The following is a 27,641-nucleotide window of genomic DNA, read 5'->3' as shown; positions in this document are numbered from 1 at the left end:
GTCAATTTCCCAGCTGCCCCAAGTCATACGACCGGAAAACGGGTGACTAATCTCCCTAAATCTGCCCTGACCCTAAAGCGGACTGGGATGCAGTGTTGAAAGTCGGATTACTAGCGAAACGTCTTGAAAAAATAAGTCTAGTTGATTTAACTTGGTGCTAAAGATGTACCATGATCTGGATATTTGAGAACCTTCACAAACACAGTACACTAAGTTCATGCTTTTATCCCATCTCATTATGGTTACAGATAGGGATGCACCGAATACACTTTTTTGGATTCGAGCGAACCCCCGAATCCTTCGTGAAAGATTCGGCCGAATACCGAACTGAATCCGAATTTGCATATGCAAATTAGGGGTGGTAAGGGGAAAACATTTTTTACTTCCTTGTTTTCTGACAAAAAGTCATGCAATTTCCCTCCCGTCCCTAATTTGCAAATGCAAATTAGGATTCGGTTCGGCTGGGCAGAAGGATTCGGCCGAATCCGAATCCTGCTGAAAAAGGCTGAATCCTGGATTCGGTGCATCCCTAGTTACAGACAACTGGTTCTGTGAGTAATCATCCAAAAGAGGTTTTAACATTTCACGCCACTTTTTGGGTTCGACTGGTTTATACGCAGCATCTTGCAGCACACATTTAGGGGCCCATTCATTAAGTTCGAGTGAAGGAATATAAGAAAAAATACTTCGAATTTCGAAGTGTTTTTTTGGCTACTTCGTCCATCGACTACGACTTCGAATCGAAGGATTCGAACTAAAAATCGTTAGACTATTCGACCATTCGATAGTCGAAGTACTGTCTCTTTAAGAAAAAACTTCGACCCACTAGTTCGCCACCTAAAAGCTACCGAACTCAATGTTAGCCTATGGGGAAGGTCCCAATAGGCCTCTCTATCTTTTTTTGGTTGAAGGATAATCCTTCGAACGATTATTCCTTCGATCAAACTATTTGCGCAAAATCCTTCGACTTCGATATTCGAAGACGAAGGATTTTAATTCCCCAGTTGAATATCGAGGGTTAATTAACTCTCGATATTCGACCCTTAATACATCTGCCCCTTAGTGCATTTGTCTAGTAATAGGGTGTTGGGAAATGTTATTACTCTGTATAGTGGTTTACTGGCGACCTGAAATGTTACTGTTTGTCTGAGGTCAGGCGTCATATCTTTATTATATTCTTTATATTTAAGCTTCTCCTTTGTGGATGGTGCTGTTCATCATTTTTCCTGATCATGTGATTTTAAGCTTCCTCCAACTTCCTTACCAAGTTCTATAGGAATCCTTCATTCCCTCAGCAAAACAACAGAAATACTGTATATCCTTGCTTTATAACAGCAGTTATTAATAACATTGCTCTGTGAGGTTACAAACAAAGGCACAATAAAAAATAAATCATTTATTAATTACAATTAATCAATAATTGATTAGATACAATTTGCAGGAGTCAGCGCGATTGTTGTTATGCAAGGGTCACTTTTTGTCCATTTCTCCAAGTTTCCCTGTTCGTTTGCTTTGGGTTTTGAACATTTTCATATCTAGAAAGAATAAAAGGAAAAAATGAAGTCAGGAAAATGATTGTTTTAATTGATATTAACAAATCGGGCTGTTCATATAACATGGCAGCCCTGGGAAATTGGGTTCAACAAGTGTACCTACTCCCTAATGTAATAGATCCCATATACTTCCATCACTTGAATTGATATAATAAATTGGTTGACTGGAGATAAAAAGAGACCTTGTGTATTTGATTTGATTCTCATACAGCGCAGATACTGGGGGGAGAGGGGGAATCATTGAGTGTTGTGGCATATGATCCAAAATTAGGTGTTTATATTCTTGCTGTGCCAGATGTATAAATCTATCGTTAGGCATTCCTGATAGGCGAATTTGTCCCGTTTAGAGAAATAGCGAAAAAAATTTAAAAAACGCAAAAAATTAACGAAACTTGAATTTTGAAATCCGCGTCTATTTTGATGCTGTCGTTAAAGTCAATGGGCGTCCGAATAATGTTGGCACCCAACGGTTTTGACGCGGGCAACTTATACGAACCGCAAGCAAAAACGCGGAAATTCGCGCCTGCTGAATTTATTCGCCCATTGCTATTAGGCATCATAGTAGTAATTCAAAAGTAATGTCTTAACTGGAAATCAAAAATTTAATTCCTTCCTATTCCTCCTGGGAACGTTAGGGGGCAGCACAATTAACTGTTGGGGAAAATGGAAAATTCAGCCATAAACATAAATTTCTCCATAACAACATACAAAAATGTATTTGCATAAAAAAAAAAAAAAAAACTCGTTATACAGGAAAGTTCAAATTACAGGAGGGCCATCTCCCATAGACTGCATTTTCATTAAATAATTCCGATTTTTAAAACGGATTTTCTTTTTCTCTGTAATAAATGACAAATGAAGAATTAATAAATCCTTAATAGAGGCAAAACAATTGGGTTTATTCAATGTCTAAATTAATTTTAAGCAGATTTAATGTATGGTGATCCAAATTATAGAACGATCCCTTATGCTGAAAACCCCAGATCGCAAGTATTCTGGATAACAGGTCCCACACCTGTATTTAGAATTAGCATTATTGTTTTAAACATTTTAATCCAACATATGAATTTCTATGTGTGCCAGTGCCACAAGTGGTCTGACCTGATGGCGTGAATAAGGGGGTTATTTATCAAAGGTCAAATTTCTAATTTATGTGAATTTTTTTTAAATTCTAATATATTCGAATGTACTCACAACTCGAATGGGAGGTTATTTATGAAAATACTCAAACGTCTAATAGTCCCGACCCAAGAATTCTAATCGAATTTGATTAGAATTTGAATAGAGTTTAGAGGGGAAAAAAACTCAAATGTCAGGAAGGCAATTTAAATTCAAATGGTTCAATAAATGATGAATATTCGAATTAGAACTGTTTCCAGGGTTGAGGTGTGATAAATCTCACATTCAAATTTACATTCGAGTTGGTGCTTTTGAATTCAAATTTGTGAGTTTTGACACAAATTTTTTTTTTAATTTACATGGGGCTCCCGGTGCAAGCAGCCATGTCGCATGCTCATAACAAGCATGTGACGACACGCGCATGCGCATAATGAGCAGTTTGGAGCAGCTTTTCAAAAGAATGGACATGGCTGCTCGGACCAGGAGCTCCCTCCTGGTGCGGGTAGCCTAGCAATAGCGGGGGGGGCATTAAAAAATTTTTTTTAAAAAAACATACTGTTATCCCCAACCAGAATGCGGGCTGTAATAACCCGCACCTTTGGTTGGGGATAACATTTTTACCCAACAGGTGCCCTTTAATAAATCTGCCCCCTAAGTGTAAGAATAAGAGAGCCCTAGCTTTACAGCAGGGCTCCCCAATCTTTTTCACCCGTGGGCCACATTCAAATGTAAGAAAGGTTGGGGAACAATATAAGATTGAAAATAGTTCCCGAGGATGCCAACGAAGGGCTGTGATTGACTATTTGGTAGCCCCTATGTGGACTGGCAGCCCACAGAAAGCTTTATCTGGCAATAGAACCGTTTTTATGCAACCAAAAGTTTCCTCCAAGCCTGGAATTGAAAAAGAAGCACCTGCTTTGAAGCCACTGGGAACAACATCCAAGGGGTTGGGGAGCAACATGTTACTCACGAGCTACTGGTTGGGGATCACTGCTTTACAGAGAGCTAAGACTACTGCCTGGAAATACAGGGTTTTCATTAAAATATTAGAAGTTGTCTTTATTTATTTTTTATGTTAAATGAAGGATAAAACTTACAACACTTGAATAAAAACATCACCATTGGTTTCTTTATTCTGCTTCAATGAACCTTTCATATTTTCTCTACTTTCTTTAAAGGGGTAGGTTAACCCTTTAAAAAAAAGTAGCCGGTCATACATATTCACTCATTTGGTGAGGGCACAAAAAAAGCAGATTTTTGCCTCATTTGGCCACCCACGAAGTATATATATATATATATTCTGACTGCCTGGAACTGAGCCATTTTTTACATCACAGGACAGGCAAAAAGTATGAAATAAAGCAAAGGATGACATGCACAACTACTATGGTGGTCTATATTATCAAATGTCCGTGTGGATTGATTTATTGTGGAAAAACCATTAGAATGCTCAAAGAGAGGATTGGAATGCACCGGGCCAGCATCAGGGCTGCACTAGATCCTGATAGGGAAGAAAAGGCTAAAAATAAGAAGCAAGATATCTCCCAACAACTGGTAGCCAAACATTGGGCAGAGGCCAAACACAGTCCGGCCGCCTTCAGATGTATGCCCATTGAGAAAGTACCAGTAAGGACAAGGGGTGGAGATTCCGATAATGCATTATTGAGGAAAGAGGCTTTTTGGATACATGAGCTTGATTGTGTAAGTCCGAAAGGACTCAACGGACAGTTGGTATTGAGCTGCTTTCTAACCTGATAGGGAACTCATTGGCAATGATTAACCCAGACAGAGATGAGTGGAAAACTGATTATTTTTGAAAATAGTTTATTGTGCCTATGATAAAGGTGAACAGAAAAACATATTGATACATTAACAGTATATTTGGATAACATTGAAATGTTTTCTGTCAAGGGTTAACTAAGTATCTATTCTTGTATAAATTTGCAGGCTTATGGACACATTTGGTTGATTAAATGGACACTTTTCTTGTGACATCACTGTGAGCACTTGAAGCACAACTATGACACCTAGTGGTGAATTGGAGGTACTGCATTTAAGTTTGTACAATGGATTATATTGTATTGTAAAGTTTTTTTCTGCCTATGACGTCATACTTGGCGCCAATTTTATATGCTATATAAGTATACACTTAAACACATGCACATTATCCTTGATAAAGGCCCTAATGTGGGCCAAAACGTTGGAAAAATGCAACAAAAAATAAATTAACACGTTTATTCACGAAAAAGAAATTGGAGTGCGAGTCCTTTGATTATCTTATATATATATATATATATATATTTTTATATATATATATATATATATATATATTTTATATATATATATATATATATATATATATATATATATATATATATATATATATATATATGGAGAGAGCAAAGGTTACACTGTATCAGACACCCAAAAAAGGGTCAGTAGTCAGAAACTATAGGCAGCTACAGATATACAATGTAAACAGAGTAGAGCTATAATGGCAGGTTCTATTAAATGATCTGAACTTGCCAGTACCAAGAACATGTTCACAGTACAATTCCTATAGCAAGAAGCTTTGGGAGTGTCAGTGTTAGTAAGGCTGAGATCAGAATAACATACAGCGCACACAGGAAAATCATAATAATTTAAGTGACTAAATACAAGAATGAGGATTTTTCCTTACAGGCGGTTAAAAAACTTCCAGTCCTCTTGGCTTATAGAAGGCCTTGTGCTGGCAAGCGCATTCATAACGTGATGTTGTTTTATCAGAAGACTCTTCTTGGGCTCCGTTTGGCTGCGAGAATCATAGACCTGGAACAATAAAAAGGCACAAATGGAGAATACAATGCTACACTCAATGAACGCTGTGAGCAGAAAGGCAAGAAAAAGAAAGTATTTTATCTGCGGATAGTAAACTTACATGGTACCATTATTGTATGTCTGTAAGTGAAGAAAATGCTGTTTGCCACATTGTAATACTTACTGCCAGTTGCACATGAATTCCGCAGGACAGCTCTTCCAATTTGTTTCAAAATGACACTTTGTATGTACGGATATTTATCAATACACTGTTTCTGCTTCTTAAAGGAGAACTAAACCCTAAAAATCAATATGGCTAAAAATTTCATATTTTATATACCGAATTTATTACACCAGCCTAAAGTTTCAGCTTGTCAATAGCAGCAATGATCCAGGACTTCAAACTTGTCACAGGGGGTCACCATCTTGGAAAGTGTCTGTGACACTCACATGTTCAGTGGGCTCTGAGCAGCTGTTGAGAACTAAGCTTAGGGGTCGTCGCAAACTATCAAGCAGAAAATGAGGTTGACCTGTAATATAAGCTGATGCTACAGGGCTGATTATTAAATTCTGGTGCTAGTTGCACTGGTTTCTGTGCTGCCATGTAATAATTATCTGTATTAATTACTAATCAGCCTTATACTGTATATTGTGAGTGGGCCCCTAAGCTCAGTAAGTGACAGCAGCACAGAGCATGTGCAGTGAATCAACAGAAAAGAAGATGGGGAGCTACTGGGGCATCTTTGGAGACACAGATCTTTACTGCTAAAGGGCTTTGGTTGCCTTGGGCTGGTACAGAAGCCCAAAACATAATGTACAACATTTCTAGCTACTTCTTTAGTTAAGCTTTAGTTCTCCTTTAAAACTCATGTGAAAATTAACTTTCTATGGTAAAGGAAGGTCGATTACTCATTGAAATAATTTCTTGTATTATAGTGTTTGGCTTCATTTCCTTGCTGACTGCATGTCCCAATTTAGAATGAATTATTCACCAGAACATGTGACTTCATCATATATTTGGTGATGGGTTTTATAGAGCAGAGCAGACATGTGTGGGGTAACAGATAAATGGAAGGTGAAACAAATTAGGGATGCACCGAATACAGGATTCGGTTCCGGATTCGGCCTTTTTCCAACCAAACTTGGATATGTAAAAAGTAGGGGCGGGAAATCACGTGACTTTTTTGCATATGCAAATTCGGATTTGGTTCAGTATCTTTCATGGAGGATTCAGGGATTCGTTTGAATCACAAAAATTGGATTCGGTGCATCCATAAAAAAAATTGATAGGACTCTTCAATAGGCATCTATACTGCAGAGTATACCCAGAAGCATGTAAAGACAGGTGTGGGAAGGGAATGGAACAAAAGTAGATGTAACATTATACCACATTCATGCAGTTGGCCTTGGGTACACTGATCTCATCATCTAGTTTGTGACATTGTTCCTGCCTGTGTTGCTGGGGATCTTCTGGTGAGCTGCTTATAAACACTAGAGCTTGTGAAGGCACTAATTCTCCTATAGTCGGCCCAGTAAACTCATGTGTAATGGAATTGCTTTCAGATAAGCTCTGGGAAGTCTGTAAAGACAATTGGAGGAAGAGAGCGGTTATATCTGTTCCTATATACTGGTACATATTTGCAAGAGCTTGCCAGCAATACACATTTTGACCCTAAGATGGTTCCAGTTATATACAAAAGCAACCAAACGTATAGATAGATTTGTTTATAATTTGCTGTACTGCATTAGACAGGCTAGTCCCTTATAGGAACAGTAACATCAAAAAATGAAAGCCGTTTTAAAGTAATAAAAATATAATGCAGTGTTGCCCTGCACTGGTAAAAAAACTGGTGTGTTTGCTTCAGAAACACTACTATTGTTTATATAAAGAAGCTGCTGTGTAGCAATGGGGGCAGCCATTCAAATGAGCTCAGGTTACACAGCAGATAAGCTCTGTAGAACATAATGGTGTTATCTGTTATCCACTATTTAAAAGGACCAGTAATATATTCTTTTTTTAAAAAACCCCACCAAGACAGTTTTAACTTTCAATTTGCAAAGCTTTTATTAAGAAATGACTTATGGATTCTCTGCTTGCGCTCCTCTTCAGAAACAGCGACAGGGCGATGGTCCATCGTGCGGCGCTCGATTTCTCCTCCCTGGCTATCTCCTATAGAAGGCAGGGAGGAGAAATCGAGCGCCGCACAATGGATAGTCGCCGTTTCTGAAGAGGAGCGCAAGCAGAGAATCAGTAAGAAATTTCTTGATAAAAGCTTTGCAAATTAAAAGTTAAAACTGTCTTGGTGTTTTTTTTTTCGTTAAAAAGAAACAAACATTTTTAAAAATAAATTTATGTTACTGATCTTTTAACCTGTGCCATATAGCCTTTTTTCAATTTCCGCCATTGCTACACAGCAGCTTGTTTATACGAACTATAGTAGTGTTTCTGAAGCAAACACATCCGTTTTACCAGTAAAGGGCAACAGTACCTGATATTTTAATTACTTTAAAAAACTTTTTCGGTGTTACTGTTCCTTTAAAGGGGTTGTGCACCTTCCAAACACTTTTTTCATCTCAGTTGTTTTCAGATCGTTCCCCAGAAATAAAGACTTTTTTTCAATTACTTTCCATTATTTATTTTTTTACAGTTTTTTCAAAATCTAAGTTTAAAACTGAATGTTCGTGTCTCTGGTGTTTGAGTCTGGCAGCTCAGTAATTCAGTTGCAGATTCTGTTACAATTTTCAGAAACCCAGAGATTCTGCTCAGCAGGGACAAAGATAAGAAATGTATCAACTAAATGTATCAATTTACAACAGTTTAGAGGGTCGGCGACCCACCCCCTTCCAGAGCTGCTTTAGAAGGTGAAAAATGACACTTTACACTTCAATATTAGAAAACACGGTCACAAATAGAAAGTGATTGGAAAAAGTCATTATTTCTGGTGATCGATTTGAAAACAACTAGTTGTTTGAAGGTGAACAACCCCTTTAATACTTAGTTACCTGGATCTTCACTTTGCACCAAGCACTAAATCAGTTGCAAGGTCCAAAGTTCAGTGATGTGGAAGCAACACAGCCCTGCAAATAACACTTGCTATAGTATGCAGGTGGTAATTAGAGGGCCCTGCTGCATCTTACACCCATTGGTAGTACCTACAGATTGCTTGGGGTCACAGAGAAGAATGAAGTGCAAAATATCACAATGTGTTGTCCTACAAAAGTACCCCAGGCCGATGCAGCTTTCAGCTAACAGGAGCATCAGCTCGGGGTCACAGATATGCGATTACTATCACTGGGGGGATTAACATTTGGCATTCACTAGTGAATATAGATTTTCTCCTCTTTAAATGCTTCAGTGTTTATGTATATGCTTAAGTGGCCTTTAAAAATATGTTTTTAATCAAACTTAAGTGGAAAACGTGCCAAAAAATATTGCTGGTTATTGTAGTCCCTTAAGTATGACCCAAACAGATGCCAAGAGGTTCACGTTATAAACTCTGCAGCTTTATACCTTGCCTGCTATACAGGATAAATTGTCACGTAAGACAAAAAATCAATTATTAAAGAGAGGCAGAAGATGGACAGTCACAACTTCCCACGGGAGGGCTGGGTGTCACACAGAATTTTATGGCCTTGATAAAGCTGTCACCCTGAATTCCTGAATACACAATGGAGTGGCTGGTGAGACTGAAAAACAGCCGTTTAAATCTGTGACAACAGTTTCCCTTATCAAATTCTATTAGGATCTGTGTAGTGCTAAAATGTGTGATTGCATGCAACATGGACACTGTGTAATTATCTTTTCACTTAACGGAGTAAACTCATTGATAATAAAGTGGTTCTGGGGACACAGAAAAAGTTGTGTATTCACGCACACCCTACTTGTAAGCTGATGAAGATGGGCCTGGTGCACACAGGTGGAGGCTCGGCCACCTCCCAATGCAAGTCCTCAAGAAAAACCCAATGGCACACGTCTGCATGAACACTTCTAGTGTTTATTTAAAGCGGAGTGAAGTGCAACGTTTTGGGGTTTCTGGTGACACAGGCCATTAAAGTGAAAACAGTCCTAATCCTACAGAGAAAACAATGCAGGTTATCCACCAACAGCACGCACGGCCAGTCTGTAATAATCTTTGGAAATCACCTGTTCTGAACTGCAGTTTCCCAGGTCTGAATCATACGAACTTCCAAAGTAAAGACGCCACATGCTGGAATGAATGTCTTCGGTGGGAAGCTTTATCATATCCAAGGAAGGTAAAGACTGGTCCAGAACTTGGTCTCCCAAGTCATCAGAAGCACTGCTGTGGTTCAGGAATATTATGGAAGACAAGCTCATATCACTGTCAGAGCCAGAATTATTGTCCTGAAAAATCAAGAGAAAAAAACTGCATGACAATGCGATCAATCAACGTTAAATTAAAGTGGGATCAATGTCAACAGGCAGCTCACTGACTAGCCTTTGTTTCAGTTACAGCCCTAGTGTTCAGTTGAGAGCTGCACTAAAACAAAACGGAAGTTACCATGGCCCAATGGCAACATTAAAGGGATTCTGTCTTGATTTTTATGATTGTTTTTTATCTCTGAATTACACTGTTTACATTGCAAATAATTCACTCTACGATATAAAATTTCATTCCTGAACCAGCAAGTGTATTTTTTTAGTTGTAATATTGGTGTGTAGGCAGCCATCTCAGATCATTTTGCCTGGTCATGTGCTTTCAGAAAGAGCCAGCACTTTAGGATGGAACTGCTTTCTGGCAGGCTGTTGTTTCTGAATGTATCGTAGTGGGACCTGGATTTTACTATTGAGTTCTTAGATCTACCAGGCAGCTGCTATCTTGTGTTAGGGAGCTGCTATCTGGTTACCTTCCCATTGTTCTGTTGTTAGGCTGCTGGGGGGGTGATATCACTCCAACTTGCAGTACAGCAGTAAAGATTGACTGAAGTTTATCAGAGCACAAGGCACATGACTGAGGGCAGCTGGGAAATTGACAATATGTCTAGCCCCATGTCAGCTTTCAAAATCAAATCTGTTTGCTCTTTTGAGAAACAGATTTCAATGCGGAATTCTGCTGGAGCAGCACTATTAACTGATGGATTTTGAAAAAAAAATTCCCATGACAGTATCCCTATAAAGGGGGGAATCACAAACTTTATTCCATGGAGCTCACAACACTTCACAGCAATCAAATGTTTCGGGACCGCATGGCCCTTCCTCAATGACCCTCAGGTCCCCGAAATGTTTGAACACTGATGTGTTGTGAGCACCATGGAATAAAGTTTGGGATTCCCCTGTTTGTAGCAGACAAGGTATCAGCTCTCTTTTTTCCTGATTATATATTACTGGCGAGTGGCTATTTTATCATGTTAGTTAAGCAAAATTAACTTTAATTACACTGTATGGATTATTTGAATTTTGTTCCATCAGTCTGGGAATTCATAATTACAGCAAGCAGGCAGGAGCCATTTTGTGGACACTGTTATTAAGACAAGCCTTGCATCATCTCAGAATCTTGTTTGTGCACCAGAACAGGGGACCTGATGTCCATCCCCATGCCCTGGCTACACAATTAAATGGTTAAGAGAACTGGGGGAATGTGGGGAGAGCAGTGACATCTAGGAAGTGCTGAATGGAAAGTGAAAGTAATTGTCTGCCCCGCCTCTACATCTAAGGCATAGAGAAGGGGCAGGTAATATTTGATTGACAGCTGAGATTTTTAAATTAGTTTACAACAGCTATGAACACTTTAATAAAAAAAAAGAATTTGGATTTCATGTTTAATTTGATAAGGACTTTTATTATACAGATTTTAATGTCTGGGTGACAGGTCTACTTTAAGAGCAAGGGGCTGTGCCTCTTTTGCTAAAAGTATTTCCCAACACACAAGATCTAATCTGTAAAATAGATTTATTATATAAAGCCTACCTAAATAACAGGCTTATTTATTTTAAAAGGCACATAATTATAACAGGTGTTTTAATATAAAAGGCCAATAAGTACCATAGAGAAAATGTAGCTACACAGATGCTAATACCTGAGGAAGGGTTGTTGACAGGTTTGTATGTATTGCCTCCAGCTGAGCATTATACAGCAAGGCTTTGAGATCCGCTCCAGTGAAATGATCCGTCAGAGAGGCAATATGCTTCAAGTCCACATTTTCATCTAAAAGCATGGAATGGCTGAGGCCTTTAAAGATTTCAAATCGTGAGGCCTGTACAGAATATAAAACAGGAGTTTGGCAACAAATCTAAGCTTTAATTACTCAAATGAAAAAATAAATTAATGTATACTGGCTTTTCTAAAATGAATAGCTGCTCCACAAGTTTAAACATTTCTGTTGAATATGATGAAAAGCACCCCAAAAAAAATAAAATAAAAAGTCTCTTTCTGGAAAGAAATTTTGAAATTTTGAAAAGCAAAACCTGGCTTCGTTGAGAATAATTTAGAAATGGCTCTGTTCTGTCTAGACACAAGTGTCCAAAAATCGGAATACACCAACTCCCATAACAAAATGGGAATGGATAAACTCAACAGCAGAAACATGAAAAATGTACTTCCATAATGTTCAACAAACAAAAGAAATACTGGGAGACGTTCCATCCCAGGCTATATAGGTAACATTATTCCAAATCATCCCATGGCAAATACATGCACATTAAGGGCAGAGACACACGCTGCAATTCGGGGAGATTAGTCGCCCAGCGCCAAATCTCGTCTTCTTCGGGCGACTAATCTCCCCGAACTGCATCCCCTGCCTTCCCGCTGGCTAGAATGAAAATCGTCAGCGCACTCGGAGTGCTTAGTTTTCCGAAGTCACCCGAAGTTTCCTCGTGAGGCAACTTTGGAAAATGAGGCGATCTGAGTGCCATCCCGCTGGCGATTTTCATGCCGGCGGGAAGGAAGGGGAGGCAGTTCGGGGAGATTAGTCGCCCCGAAGAAGAGGAGATTTGTAGCCGGGCGACTAATCTCCCCGAATTGCAGTGTGTGTCTCTGCCCTTAAATCCAATGTCTGAAGAGATTTAAAATGAAACCAAAAGTGATCAGAGTACTAAATGAATAATGTAGGCCTTTCTTCCCCCATATTAAATAATAATCTGCTCCTCCTTTCCAAGTAATTGTAACCAGAAATACAAAAAAAACCTCTTGTATATCCAGACAATAAGTGCAATTACTATCTGCAAAATATTGTGCCAATTAAGGTAAAAAAAATTTAACTTTGTTCCCCCGTTTTCCTTTCCTATGTGAAGAATGGAAGTGCAGTCCTGGTCATACACATACTCCTGGATAGTATACAAAAGGAGAGAGCAGTGCAAAAACACTGGCAATAAAACTGTGTATGTGTGTAAGAATGTGGTGTTGTTGCTTTGCATCCTATATATCATTAAAGGAACAGTAACACCTAAAAAATTAAAGTGTTTTAAACTAATGAAAATATCATGTAGTGTTGCCCTGCACTGGTAAAACTGATGTTTGCTTCAGAAACACTAGTATAGTTCATATAAACAAGCTGCTGTGTAGCAATGGTGGAAATTGGAAAAAAGGCTCTATGGCACAGGTTAAATAGTGGATAACAGATAACACCATTATGTTGTACAGAGCTTATCTGCTGTGTAACCTGAGCCTTTTCTCCTTTGAATGGCTGCCCCATTGCTACACATCAGCTTATTTATATAAACAATAGTAGTGTTTCTGAAGCAAACACACCAGTTTTACCAGTGCAAGGCAACACTGCATTTAAAACACTTTCAAAAAACTGCATTGTCTAGCAACAAGTGGTCCTGGACACAGGTCTCATATGCAGTACTCCAAGGGGTAAATCATTTTGCTTTCCTGAGATAAATTGTGCAACTGTGACAACTGTGTCTAAGTAAAAGTATCCGCATATCCCACTCCATCACCTGGTCTGGCGGGGGGCAATAAAGGCACTCATCCAATCATCCAGGTCTGAGCAGAGCAGGGTCGATCAAGTCAGGGCGGCTAGTGGCAGCCAAAACATATACTCCTATCAAAATAATAAACCAACTTCAGTTATATTCCTTCTGGTTCTTAATGTAGGCAGTGGCAGATTAATGAGGTGTGAGGTCCTAGACTACACTCCACCCCCATCTAGGCTACTCCCTCTCCATAAGATTAGAAATATACAACAATTAAATAAAAGAGCTGCTAGCTACGCTGGTCTGTCCGGAGATGGAATTAAATATAAATAATCTTCTCCCAGTAGATACAGTAAACCCCTCCCGACCAGATCCAGGCTCAGCAGCACAGATAAAATTAAACTTTTTAAAGAAAAGAAAACACTCTGGCCTTCTAGGCTATAGCCTACGGTAGCCTATTCATTAGTCCTGCCCGATTATATGGAATCTTCCCTTACACTTAGGTGTCTCTTGTTAAAGGAAAACTATACCCCCCCATGAACAATGTAGGTCTCTATAAAAAGATATTGCATAAAACAGCTCATATGTAAAACCCTGCTTCATGTAAATAAACCATATTCATAATAATATACTTTTCTAGTAGTATGTGCCATTGGGTAATCATAAATAGAAAATTGCCATTTTAAAAAATAAGGGCCGCCCCCTGGGATCCTAGGATTCACGGTGCACACAAACATACCAAACAAACCATACATGTTGGGTCACATGAGCCAATTAACAGACAGAGTTGTGTCTTTTGCTTCCACACTTCTTCCTGTTACATTTTAAGTCAGCGAGGAAGAGAAGGTGCAGTTGCAATAAAGCCCAAAGTCAGTGCTTCTCTTACTCTTCCAGACATAGCTCTCGGCTATGGCACCCCCTGCTATACAAGGATGTTACAGAACTGTAGGATGGCCAGTATGAGTATTTTGCTGGTAAATACAATAAAAATTGTAAAACTAAATTATTATTATCAATCCTAATTGAAAATGTGTTTAGTTTGCAAAGTTCTGTTAAACAAGGTGAAGCTTAATTGAAAGTGCACCTAATAGTTCAGAAAATTACCGTGTAATCCTTCCACTCCATCGAGTTGTGTCAGCATCTGATTGACCACTCTGTCAGTTACACCAGTGTTATCATGGCCTCTCCGAGGAGCAATGGAATCGAACTCATCAAAGAATAAAATACAAGGCTTAGCAGCCTGGGCTCTAGAAGGACACAACAACTGTGTCAGTCATTATAAGCTAAAATGAAACAAATCTAAATGTATATTTGTAAGGAATAAAACAGTAACCTGGTAAAGACATCCCGCACTGCTTGTTCACTTGCCCCAATGTATTTACTGAGGAGCTCTGGACCCTAGACAAAAAACAATGACGGGTAAATACATTTTAATATAAACTTTCACTGAAGGTTTCAGTGTAAAAATAAAAACTGGGTAAATAGATAGGCTGTGCAAAATAAAAAATGTTTCTATTATAGTTAGTTAGCCAAAAATGTAATATATAAAGGCTGGAGTGACTGGATGTGCAACATAATAGCCAGAACACTACTTCCTGTTTTGCAGCTCTCTTGGTTTCCACTGATTGGTTACCAGACAATAATAATCAGTGACTTGAGGGGGGGGGCACATGGGCCATAACTGTTGCTTTTGAATCTGAGCTGAATGTGGAGGATCAATTACAAACTCACTGAACAGTTATGTCCCATGTGGGCCCCCTCCAAGTCGCTGACTAACTCAGAGTTAGCGAGCTGAAAAGCAGGAAAACAAATAAAAAGTTGCTTAAAATTATCTGTTTTATTTAACATGGTTAAAAGGCCACTTATATACATATGCTACAGTCAAAATGATGGCCAATCATAAGGCTACAAACTGACGCAAAAGGTGGTGGACGGAGATTCTCTTCTGAACAGTTTTACAAACAAATCCTTGCATGAGGCTCAATCTGGCACCACAATCTATACCCCATTTATGTACAGCATGCTATGATCTTGCATAAATAACCACGTCCAGTAGATCAGAGATCCAAGTCTGAGATAACATCTCTCTTTATATGAGACTCACTTAAAATGGTATGGTAGGATTCCATCTTTAAATCCTAGACGAGTGACACCCAAACTGTGAGACAGGCTCCCTAAAATGCCCAAAACCAGTGGAAGTGAGGAGCCAACGTGAAAGTCTTTGTAGGGATATCACTGAAGGTAATAAAGTATGAATATTATCACCTTTCTGTCATATTTCTGTAACCTCTTTATGAAATAAGTGTGGCCTAGCCTAATGTTTGATTGCATCGGCAACCAAAAAGCTGTAAGATTTTTGTTAACATATCAAATCTTTCAAACTCCTAAACCTAGGGGCAATGTTTCTACATATGTTTTCCCTAATGATTAGGGGAATAAATTACCTTAATACTGATGAAGTTCATTCGACTTTCATGAGCAATAACACCAGCCAACAGCGTCTTCCCTGTTCCAGGTGCACCGTACAGCAACACTCCAGATCTGTGGCGTATGGGAAGGTTTGCAAATAGCTCAGGATACTGGGAAAGAAGAGTACACATTTAATATAACACAAATTACATGTCAGACCTGTGTGAACAAACATTAATACAGTGGGCCAATGTATTTGCATCAAACAGGTTTCAGACGATACAACAATGAAAGTGGGTTATATGAAAACAAACATTTCAAAGTCACTTTAACCCAAAAGCCTGACAAAATGGAAAGGGTTTTGACTAGATCACTGCCTAAATCAGAATGGCACAAATTCTGGCCTCAAATCTAGAATTTTAAAGCATAGCTGCTTAATAGACCTGACCTATTTCTGCACCCATGATTAAGTATCTGCCGAGATACAAACCACGTAACGCAATGCCTAAATAGAACCAAACAAATCGACTTGAATTTTAATACGTCTGTGTGGAGGAATGGTGCCTACTCAACTGCATTACGGTTTGGATCCGCTCCCTTAGCTGAAGGTTCAGGGCAGTGCACTTTAACCTCCTCCTACACTTGGTGAGTTAACTCTGACCTTATTTCCATTTGATTCATATTTCTGCACCCAAGGCATAGAGATCTGCATCCCCATTCTATCAGGACCTCTGGGTAATGGTAAACAAGGCCATTTGCCAAAACATTACTTTCTCAAGGAGAAAAAGTGTATTACTACACATATCACAATGGCACAAGTGGCAATTCTAGTATGTGTTTTGCCAGTTTTGTTAGGGTAATGGTCTGTACTTTCATGAGATGAAATAGAGCAAAGTCCATCACCTCTATGCTTTACACGATCAATCCCAACTTTTGCATAGCCCTGCGGAACAAATACAGAGTTCTCCCCAGCTGTCAAATCAGCTCAGAAACCAGCCTTTTATGGTTAAAGGAACAGTAACACCAAAAGAATGTAAGTCTTTTAAAGTAATGACAATATAATGCAGTGTTGTGCTGCACTGGTAAAACTGGTGCATTTGCTTCAGAAACATTACAATAATTTATACAATCAAGCTGCTGTGTAGCCATGGGGGCTGAAAAAGGAGAAAAGGCACAGGATACAAAGCAGATAAAAGATACGCTCTGTCGTATACAATGGGATTCTTCAGACCTTATCTGTTATCTACTGTGTATCCTGTGCTTGAATGGCTGCCCCCTTGGCTACACAGCAGCTTGTTTATATAAACTATAGTAGTGTTTCTAAAGCAAACACACCAGGTTTACCATTGCAGGGAAACAGTAAATTTTATTGTTGTTCCTTTAAAGAAAAATAAATCAGCGGAATTCCCAAGAATGTCATGTTTGCTGGGTATTTGACTTCTGAATTTTTCCTCAGAGGAAGGACATTGTGGTCTGAAAATGTTCAACAGGTTGTCCAACACTTATTATAGGCATTATATAGCAATAACCCATGTCCCCTTCCACACAAAAGAGAGAGGACAAGTGCTTTGATTCCTGACAAGCCTGTGTGCAGATGAACACAACAACTTTTTTTTATACTCACCATCTTGCCTGACTCCTGATCCCCAGCTGCAACCCATTTATCTGGCTCTAAAGGAAGATACACCCCACTTACTGTAGGTACCTCTTACAGCACTAAGGGCTCCAATGGACCTGCCTACTGGAGGGGAATAGCTAAGCGTAGTTCAATTCCCCCAGTGAGGTTTAAGAGCTATAAAAATAACAGTAATTAAAAAATGGACTTGTATTTAAGTCTACAGTGTGTTCTAATAAACAATATTACAATCACTTTGCTTATTCCTGTGTGTCATCATGGAGTCACGGTGAACTCTGGAATACATCATGTGAGCAACAACATAAGGCCAGTACCTTGGCTGGTAACTCAACGGTGTCCTTGAGAATTTGGCGAACATCATGTAATCCTCCCACCATGTTCCAGCCCTGCTTCTTTGGTTTATGCAGCTGTGCATTTCTTAAGGACAATGGAGTAAATCCATTCAGAGCTTTTTGGAAGTCAGTCGTTGACAAAACCAAATCTACAAAAAAAAAACAACAAAACTTTAGATTACTACCTTTCATACACAAAACTGAAAAGAGAGACTTTCACAGCTATGTCACCACATCATAGTAACACACACGTATTCAGTCAATTTTTAAAGCAACCCTCCCCTATAATAAAATCTGACTCAGACGATGGAGGCCTGTACAGAACTTCAAAGCACTAATGGGCTTAAAGACATAGTGCTGTTCAAAAAAAGCTGGACCAAAAGATGATGAAGCAAAATGCGTTACCTTGTTTCCTGAAAATCCGTCGGGTTGACACACTAGACTTGATGGCTCGTTCAACAAGCATGGTAAAGTCTCTTGCTACAAAGCCCTCTGTTTCTCTTGCAAGATACTGGAAGTCAATGTCTCTAGAACTAGCAGTGTCAATATTTAGCCTGTTCTCTATCACGCAGCGTAGCATTTCAGATCTCTCTTCCTGAAATATACCAGAAAAAGTAATCTCATGCCATGTTCTTTTTGTTTCTACAGTTCACACAATTTCTATTTCTGTTATTACTGTTAGTATAAACAAATAAACAGTTGATTACATTCTAAAGATTTCCAAATTTGCTGGCTGAATGGGTTTAACATGCCCTTTAATGCCCTGATGAGGTTTCTAAAAAAAAATCCTCTTAAAATGATTTAACAGGAATCTGCTCTCCTCAATCTCTTTTAATCAGCAGGCTTGCAACATTGTTTCATTGTTGTTCATTGTTTTATTTGGTGATGTTCCAAAAAAACCACCAAAAATATTTAATGAGCTCATATTTTAAATTCACTTTGAATTCCATTTTCTTTCACTGTGCATAAACAGCCCATTAGTGCCTTACTGGAATTCATTGTGGGATAGCTTTAAAGGAGAACTAAAGCCTTACTAAAGAAGTAGGTAGAAATGTTGTACATTGTGTTTTGTGCTTTTGTACCAGCCCAAGGCAACCACAGCCCTTTAGCAGTAAAGACCTGTGTCTCCAAAGATGCCCCAGTAGCTCCTCATCTTCTTTTCTGTTGATTCACTGCACATGCTCTGTGCTGCTGTCACTTACTGAGCTTAGGGACCTGAGCTTAGGTACACATAGAATAGAAATGTCACAATATAAGACTGAGTAATTAATTAGTAATTAATACAGATAATTACTACATGGCAGCACTGAAACCAGTGCAATAAGCATCAGAATTTAATAATCAGCCCTGTAGCTTATATTACCGACCAACCTCATTTTCTGCTTGATAATTTGCCACGACCCCTAAGTTTAGCTTCTCAACAGCTGCTCAGAGCCCACTGAACATGTGAGTGTCACAGACACTTTCCAAGATGGTGACCCCCTGTGACAAGTTTGAAGTCCTGGATCATTGCTGATATTGACAAGCTGAAACTTTAGGCTGGTGCAGTAAATTCAGTAAATAAAAATGGTATTTTTAGCTGTATTCACTTTTAGGGTTTAGTTCTCCTTTAAGGCATCCTACAATTAGTGAGTTGGTGATGGGATGGATTCTATGCAGCCTATAGTTACCTGTGTTGGCGGTGGGATAGCTTTAACCCACTGGAAAAGATGTGTTCCTTGCTCAGAAATTAGCACAGGATTCAGAGAATGTTCAGACTGACATGTAGCGATTACAGAAACCAAAGTGTCCATGGAAATGATTTTCTTTATTAAATCTTTCAAAGCTAAGATAGGATGACATTATAAAAGTTAGCGATGAATGTATTTACATCTAAATATCACAAATTAATATGAAAGGAAGCTTGAAGGGCAAAGACACACGCTGCTATTTTGGGAGATTAGTCGCCCAGCGCTTCTTCTTCAGGCAATTAATCTCCCCGAACTGCCTTCCCGCCGGCTAGAATGTAAATTGCCGGAGGGATGGCAGGATAACTTCGGCTTTCCGAAATCCCCCCGAAGTTTCCATGTGAGGCAAATTCGGAAAACTAAGCTTTCCAAGTGCCATCCCGCCAGCAATTTAAATTCTAGCCGGCACTGCCCCAATACAAGGCCTCCTGGCCAGTAAGTGTCCTTACACAAAACTTCTTGGCATTAGTTTGAAACTGTTGCCATTTACATCAGGAATCCGGAAACAGAGGTCATCAGCTATTGCGGAGCAACATCACCACCCCCCATCTCAAGAGACCAACACTGTCTGTCGATTTGCAACTGGTTTTCTTTTTTTATTATGCGTCGTTTCTCAGTTATTTAGCTTTTTATTCAGTAGCTCTCAAGTTTGCAGTTTCAAAAGTCTGGTTGCTAGGGTCCAAATTACCCTAGCAACCATGCATTGATTTGAATAAGAGTATATGGAATATGAATAGGAGGGGCCTGAATAGAAAGATGAGTAATAAATAAAGTAGCAATAATAATACAATTGTAGCCTTCAAAGCATTTGTTTTCAGAAGGGATCAGAAACGGAAAAAGTCAGAAGAAAGAGGCAAATAATAAAACAAAAAACTATAAAAAAAAAAATTAAGACAATTGAAAAGTTGCTTTGAATTGGCCATACTATAACCTACCAAAAGTTCATGTAAAAGTGAACTTCACCTTTAATGTCCCTAATTTCAGGGAAAAATCCATCTATAACATATTTTCTGAAGGAATGGCCCAAAGATGCACACAAAGAAACAACATGTAATTTCATTACATGATGAAATCCACTTTTTTGGATTCGGCCGGACCCCCGAATCCTTCGTGAAGGATTCGGCCGAATACTGAACCGAATCCGAACCCTAATTTGCATATGCAAATCAGCGAGGGAAAAATAGGCAAAAAAAATTTTTACTTCCATGTTTTGTGACGAAAAGTCACATGATTTTAAGGATTCGGATCGGCCAGGCTCAAGGATTCGGCCGAATTCGAATCCTGCTAAAAATGGCCGAATCCTGGCCGAATACTGAACCGAATCCTGGATTTAGTGCATCCCTAAATTTCATGTTGTCTATATTTTTAATAGTAAAGCTTGAGCATGTGACATACAATTGCAACACCCCTCAGTGCAGATAAAACCTACTACAGACGCCCACTAATATTTCCATTTTATAATCTAATAATTTATGTTGTGCAACTAAAGCCACCACTGCAGAATTACTAGGCTTCGGGCGAGATTTATATGATTTATATATTTCATATTTAGGTTAGTGTTCTACAGGTAATGTACTGGATTACCATATGCAAGTTGTTTGCTTTGAGATGCTTCAGGACTCTGCTCCATTTCTGGTGTAGAAACTGCACCGGCAATTTGATCGAGGTCATCTAAAAGTATAACTGATGGCTGCCTCCAGGCTGCTTCTTCAAAGGTTTCTTCTAGTGTTTGAAGAATATTTTCAAAAGTTTTCCCTAAAAGAGAATCATATTTATTAGACAAAATATACATAAACAGGTATGGGACCTGTAATCCAGAATTCTCGGGAGCTGGGGTTTTTTCCGGATAACGGATCTTTCTGTAATTTGGATCTTGGATCATACCTCATAAGTCCACAAGAAAACCATGTGAACATTAAATAAACCCAATAGGCCGGTTCTGTTATTAATAAGGATTAATTATATCTTAGTTTGGATCAAGTACAAGGTACAGCTTTATTATTTACAGCTTTATTATTGCATAGAAAAAGGGAATCATTTTTAAAAATTTGGATTGTTTGGATTACATGGAGTCTATGGGAAACAGATTTTACATAATTTTGAGTTTTTTGGATAACTGATCCCATACCTGTATAGGGATCTAGTAATCCCTGTTGAAACGATCGCTGCATCGCTTATTGCATCACTCTACACAAACTGTAACATAGGCAATGGCTAATATATTTATTGATCTATTAAAGGAGAACTAAAGCCTAACTAAAGAAGTAGGCTACAAATGTTGTACATTATGTTTTGGGCTTCTGTACCAGCCCAAGGCAACCAAAGCCCTTTAGCAGTAAAGATCTGTGCCTCCAAAGATGCCCCAGTAGCACCCCATCTTCTTTTCTGCTAATTCACTGCACATGCTCTGTGCTGCTGTCACTTACAGAGCTTAGGGACCCACTCACAATATACAGTACACATAGAATAGAAATGTCACAATATAAGGCTGATTAGTAATTAATACAGATAATTATTACATGGCAGCACAGAAACCAGTGCAACTACCATCAGAATTTAATCATCAGCCCTGTAGCATCAGCTTATATTACAGACAAAGCTAATTTTCTGCTTGATAATTTGCGACAACCCGAAGCTTAGCTTCTCAACAGCTGCTCAGAGCCCACAGAGCATGTGAGTGTCACAGACACTTTCCAAGATGGTGACCCCCTGTGACAAGTTTGAAGTCCTGGATCATTGCTGCTATTGACAAGCTGAAACTTTAGGCTGGTACAATAAGTTCAGTATATAAAATATGGCATTTTTAACCATATTCATTTTTAGGGTTTACTTTTAATCTAACATATCATAAGACATTTATACCTTTTAATACTTTACATTTAATTTCTTCTACATGTGATTCCAGATTTTCAGATGCTTCTTTACATAAGGCTTTTGCTAGAGTTGTTTTTCCGCTTCCCTTTGGTCCATAAAGAAGAACTCCTCCACTTCGAAGTCCAGACGCAGAAGCAACCAGCTGTCTGGAGACTGGATTTCCCATGAGACAATGAACAACATGCTCATAGCATGAATTCCCCAGATTACTCACCCCTCTGTAACAGAAATGTAAAATGAAACATTAATCAAGAAAGACTAAATAAAGCAGACTTATTTGTTGTGTATATTTTATTGTACAACAGGAAAAATGTTAGTATCAATTCCTATACATGAGGTTTAAATGTTACATACCCTAAATTTTGCAGTTTCAAGTAAAAAAGATTTTGATCTGTATGTAGGTGTCTGTGAGGCTCTTCTGTGGGTGCAGGCTCAGGATTAACCTGTTAAAAACAAAACGCATTATGGCAGGGTTTGGGATTGTTTATCTTTAAATGGATTCTGTTGTGGGAAAACATGATTTTTTTTTCAAAGCACATACATTAATAGCTCTCCTTTAGTAGACTTACTTTTTGAAATCCATTTTTTAAAAGAGCAAAGAGATTTTTTAAATTTAAAATTTTGAAATCTGACATTGGGCTAGACATGTTGTCAGTATCCCAGGTGCCCTAAGTCATGTCACTTGTGCTCTGATAAACTTCATTCACTCTGCAAGTTGGTCTATTGACCCCCAGCAGCCTAACAACAAACAATGAGAACAAGAAAACGGTTCCCTGGTAGACATGAGAATAGCATTCAATAGTAAAAATCAATGTCCCACTACAATTGCCTTGGATTGCAGGGGATAAAAGGTCCCATACCTGTACTATGCTTTGTCACTGCCACGGGTGCATTTACCAATCTGAAGGTAAATACAGGTATGCTGGTCAACCCATACTGGGAATATAGCCTTAGGATAAACTATTCTAATTTGATCCAAAAGATGGGATTCAAGGGGTGAAGCATGAAGTTCCTGAAAAGAAAAAAAAAATATGTTACCACCATTAAATATGTCATAGATGCCTAAAGGCATTTTAGAGCAAGTTGCTAGTATATTGCTGGTGCAAAATCACACTTCATGGCTTTAGCAAAAAATACTCACCCCCCTAATAATCTAATTTAAATGAGAGCTATACAGCAAGGCATGTCAAAGTAGCCATATCAGAAAACTCCAAAGGCACAAGATTAATATCCCAGTGCTGAGGGTTTTTTTTTTATATGTTATATTAACAATCTAATTTCTTGATCCAAACTATCATCTAAACCTCCCATCAAATTTATGGTATGGAATTAGGTGCATATCAATAAGGGGGTTATTTATCAAAGTCCGAATTTATCACAATATTTTCTGCTACAAACTCCAATCAAATCCGCTCGGGTTTTTTTGCTTATTTATAAAATTTTCCCAAAAATCTGCTTTGAGGGGGGGAAAAAAAAATCAGATTTTCACCATTTTTTCCGGATTTTTCATCATATTTTCACGAATTGTTTTTGATTTTTCACCCGAAAACTCAAGATTTTTGCCTGAAAACTTCTGGGTAGTTTTGGGAATTCACCCATTCACTTATTTGCAACCTTGACAGGTCTGAGGTGCCGGATTTTCAGATTCAGACTTTTCCTCCCTCTGGGTTTAATAAATTCAAAAAAAATCTTGATTTTTTTGAAAGGCCGATTTTATAAAAACAAAATCACAAATTTTTTGTGATTTTTGCATTTGGAGTTTAGTAAATAACCCCCTCAGAGTGTGGAAAGATTAAAAACTTCATATAAAACCATGCCAGGCTATGTAATGGGACTGCAAAACATCTAATACAGGAAAGTTTGACATTCTGGTGAACAAATACTGTTGGAGCAAAATAAACTATAAAACTATGGGATGTAACTGGCTTAATATGTACCTGTGTGTATGCAGTAAATTGCAAAATATTATTTTTTAAAATTAAACAATGTGACTTACCAGTATGTCCCAGTCATCAGCAGTCAAGGGCTCAACTGTGACCGTCTTACAAGAAATAACATTAGTGCATTGCTTGAGGAAGACCTGGACAGAAGGACAATATTATTTTACAAGCATCCAAGATGACTCATACAGTGTCCAACATATAAGCTCATTAAAAGATCGGATATATTCTTGTGGATGGGAAAGAAATAAAGCCAAAAAAAAACAAAATACAATTTCTATGAGCAAATTTCTCCAACTGCATATATGTCCTCCAATAGTCATTCAAACTATTCACATCTTATTTGTATGTGGTAGGGAGAGTAATTCTGAGATAAAGTCCTCCCATCTAGCTGTTCAAACATGGCAACTGCCCTTTCTGGTTTCTGACATTCTGGTAGGTGTATGCCCTTCATTTAAACTTTGTTTATTATCCATTACTTTGATCCATAACCCATATTTACACATGCATATTCATACCTGCTGCCCATCTGAAAACCCAAGGGTCTCACCAAACTGTCTGTTCAGTTCTGCCACATTTGTAACCGAGCAAGTGCCACTCCGACTCTCCATCCAGCAAAGATAAACGGGCTCCTGCTCACTCCATGATACTTCCACCACATGATTCTAAAACCAGAAAGTTATGACATATTCATTGTATATCCCTGAAAATAACCCACATATGTCTATATAAGCTGTGCCTAATATAAAAGATTTTTCATTCTGTACCCATATCCCATGCCCTCATTCCTAAGAATCTTCATAAAAAGAGTACTTCAAATTTATATATGGGCTGAAACACTGCATGAACATTAGACATTGGAAACCGGGTAACAAATGCCCCATAAAAGTATTTTTACTTTTAAAGGGGTGGTTCACCTTTAAGTAAACTTTTAGTATGTTATAGGATTGCTAATTCTAAGCAACTTTTCAATTGGTCTTCATTATTTATCTGTTTAGCATTTTTTAATTATTTGCCTTTTTTCTTCTAACGCTTTCCAGTTGCCAAATACGGGTCACTGACCCCAGCTAAAAACAAATACTCTTTAAAGCTACAAATGTATTGTTATTGCTAATTTTTATTACTCGCCTTTCTATTCAGGGCCTCTCCTATTCCTATACCAGTCACTTCATCAAATCAATGCATGGTTGCTAGGATAATTTGGACCCTAGCAGCCGATTGCTGAAACGGTAAACTGGAGAGCAGCTGAATAAAAAGCTAAATAACTTGAAAACCACAATGTTATGGTGTCCTTGAGTAAACTAAACAATGAGGCAAGAGGCTCACTTTTTCTAATCTTTGTATTTTATTTTTGTATTTAAAGAAGTTTTAACTTTGTTTCATTGCTTCTTGTGATTTTTGACACTGTAAGAGAAGATACATTTTCAACCGTGTGATGTCTTCTGCTGGTCATGGCCGCAAGCTGTGTTCTTGTGTGCTTTTATGTACAGTGGCTGTCACTTATTAACACAAACACAATCTTAATAACTTTTAACACAGGGATCAAAGGTTTCCCTTCCTTTGCCTCCTGCAATGCTCTGTGAACAAGGTCTCCACATTGATTTCTGCTAACTACATCCCCTCTTTCCTGATGAGTGCAATTCTAACTAGTAAACATTTACTTGCACAGTATACTCACAGTGTTTTTTTAACAAAATACCTGGTCTTGTTACAACATGATTTTTATTAAAAGGAGAAGTCCATTAGGGTTGAACCCTGAGTCCATTTACAGTACCTCCACTAAGGGCTTTCTGTATGCAATACACAACTACCTTATTTTTTAAATGAGCCTCAATTTAATGATTAAGTTGCCAGAAAAGAAAAAAAGTCCCTCCCAGTGACTATTATCCCACTGCTACTATAGGCACCATCTCTCCCTACTATACCTGCTATCCCACAGCCACACTCCCTTCCTAGAGACTATTATTCCACTGTTACTATAGGCACCATCCCTCCCTACTATCCCTGCTATCCCACAGCCACACTCCCTTCCTAGAGACTATTATTCCACTGTTACTATAGGCGCCATCTCTCCCTACTATCCCTGCTATCCCACAGTCACACTCCCTTCCCAGAGACTATTATCCACTGTTACTATAGGCACCATCTCTCCCTACTATCCCTGCTATCCCACAGCCACACTCCCTTCCCAGAGACTATTATCCACTGTTACTATAGGCACCATCTCTCCCTACTATACCTGCTATCCCACAGTCACACTCCCTTCCCAGAGACTATTATCCCACTGTTACTATAGGCACCATCTCTCCCTACTATACCTGCTATCCCACAGCCACACTCCCTTCCCAGAGACTATTATCCCCCTGTTACTATAGGCACCATCTCTCCCTACTATACCTGCTATCCCACAGTCACACTCCCTTCCCAGAGACTATTATCTACTGTTACTATAGACACCATCTCTCCCTACTATACCTGCTATCCCACAGTCACACTCCCTTCCCAGAGACTATTATCCACTGTTACTATAGGCACCATCTCTCCCTATTATACCTGCTATCCCATAGTCACACTCCCTTCCCAGAGACTATTATCCACTGTTACTATAGGCACCATCTCCCCCTACTATACCTGCTATCCCACAGTCACACTCCCTTCCCAGAGACTATTATCCCACTGTTACTATAGGCACCATCTCTCCCTACTATACCTGCTATCCCACAGTCACACTCCCTTCCCAGAGACTATTATCCACTGTTACTATAGGCACCATCTCTCCCTCCTATACCTGCTATCCCACAGTCACACTCCCTTCCCAGAGACTATTATCCCACTGTTACTATAGGCACCATCTCTCCCTACTATACCTGCTATCCCACAGTCACACTCCCTTCCCAGAGACTATTATCCACTGTTACTATAGGCACCATCTCTCCCTACTATAACTGCTATCCCACAGTCACAGTCCCTTCCCAGAGACTATTATCCACTGTTACTACAGGCACCATCTCCCCCTACTATACCTGCTATAAACACAGTAACACTCCCTTCCCAGAGACTATTATTCGTGCAGCGCATAGTTACCTGCTCCAGGCGCAGTTGTGCGATCACCTCAGGTGTCCTTGGCGCTGGTGAGTTTCAGAGAAACCAGAGCCCCGGCTGGCCCAGGACCTAGCATCCCGCTGTGGGTTTACCCACAACTAACCCCTTTACCCCAGCGTTTTATTCGAGGAATGTGCATGTAGCAGAACTTTCATTACTAATGTTTGTGTCACTTCAAGCTAACTAGGAAAATTCCGCGCTGCTTCTCCTTTGACAACTAATTAGTCCCGCTCCCCCTGTGTCTACTGACATAGTGGTATGTTCCGACCAATCGGATG

At 38.9% G+C, this 27,641-nt stretch overlaps 1 protein-coding gene across 1 annotated transcript; it reads right to left on the bottom strand.

The window, feature by feature from the left end:
* Positions 1-1,381: 1,381 nt before the first annotated feature.
* LOC108719672 (peroxisome biogenesis factor 1-like) lies at positions 1,382-27,637 on the bottom strand. Its single transcript, XM_018268864.2, is given in 21 exon segments — positions 1,382-1,535; positions 5,353-5,480; positions 6,856-7,047; positions 9,613-9,831; positions 11,504-11,680; positions 13,368-13,471; positions 14,448-14,590; positions 14,677-14,741; positions 15,788-15,922; positions 17,703-17,869; positions 18,126-18,315; positions 19,391-19,545; positions 21,032-21,202; positions 22,310-22,539; positions 22,676-22,764; positions 22,859-22,889; positions 23,188-23,333; positions 24,318-24,401; positions 24,780-24,926; positions 27,346-27,379; positions 27,381-27,637. Coding segments are annotated over 21 exon segments (2,742 nt in total). The 5' UTR covers positions 27,440-27,637; the 3' UTR covers positions 1,382-1,459.
* Positions 27,638-27,641: the final 4 nt, after the last annotated feature.

Source organism: Xenopus laevis, chromosome 6S (assembly GCF_017654675.1).
Source record: "Xenopus laevis strain J_2021 chromosome 6S, Xenopus_laevis_v10.1, whole genome shotgun sequence".
In the NCBI taxonomy this organism is placed as follows: domain Eukaryota; kingdom Metazoa; phylum Chordata; class Amphibia; order Anura; family Pipidae; genus Xenopus; species Xenopus laevis.
Note: the sequence above shows the minus strand (reverse complement) of the source record. Positions and strands in the feature narration are given on the sequence as shown.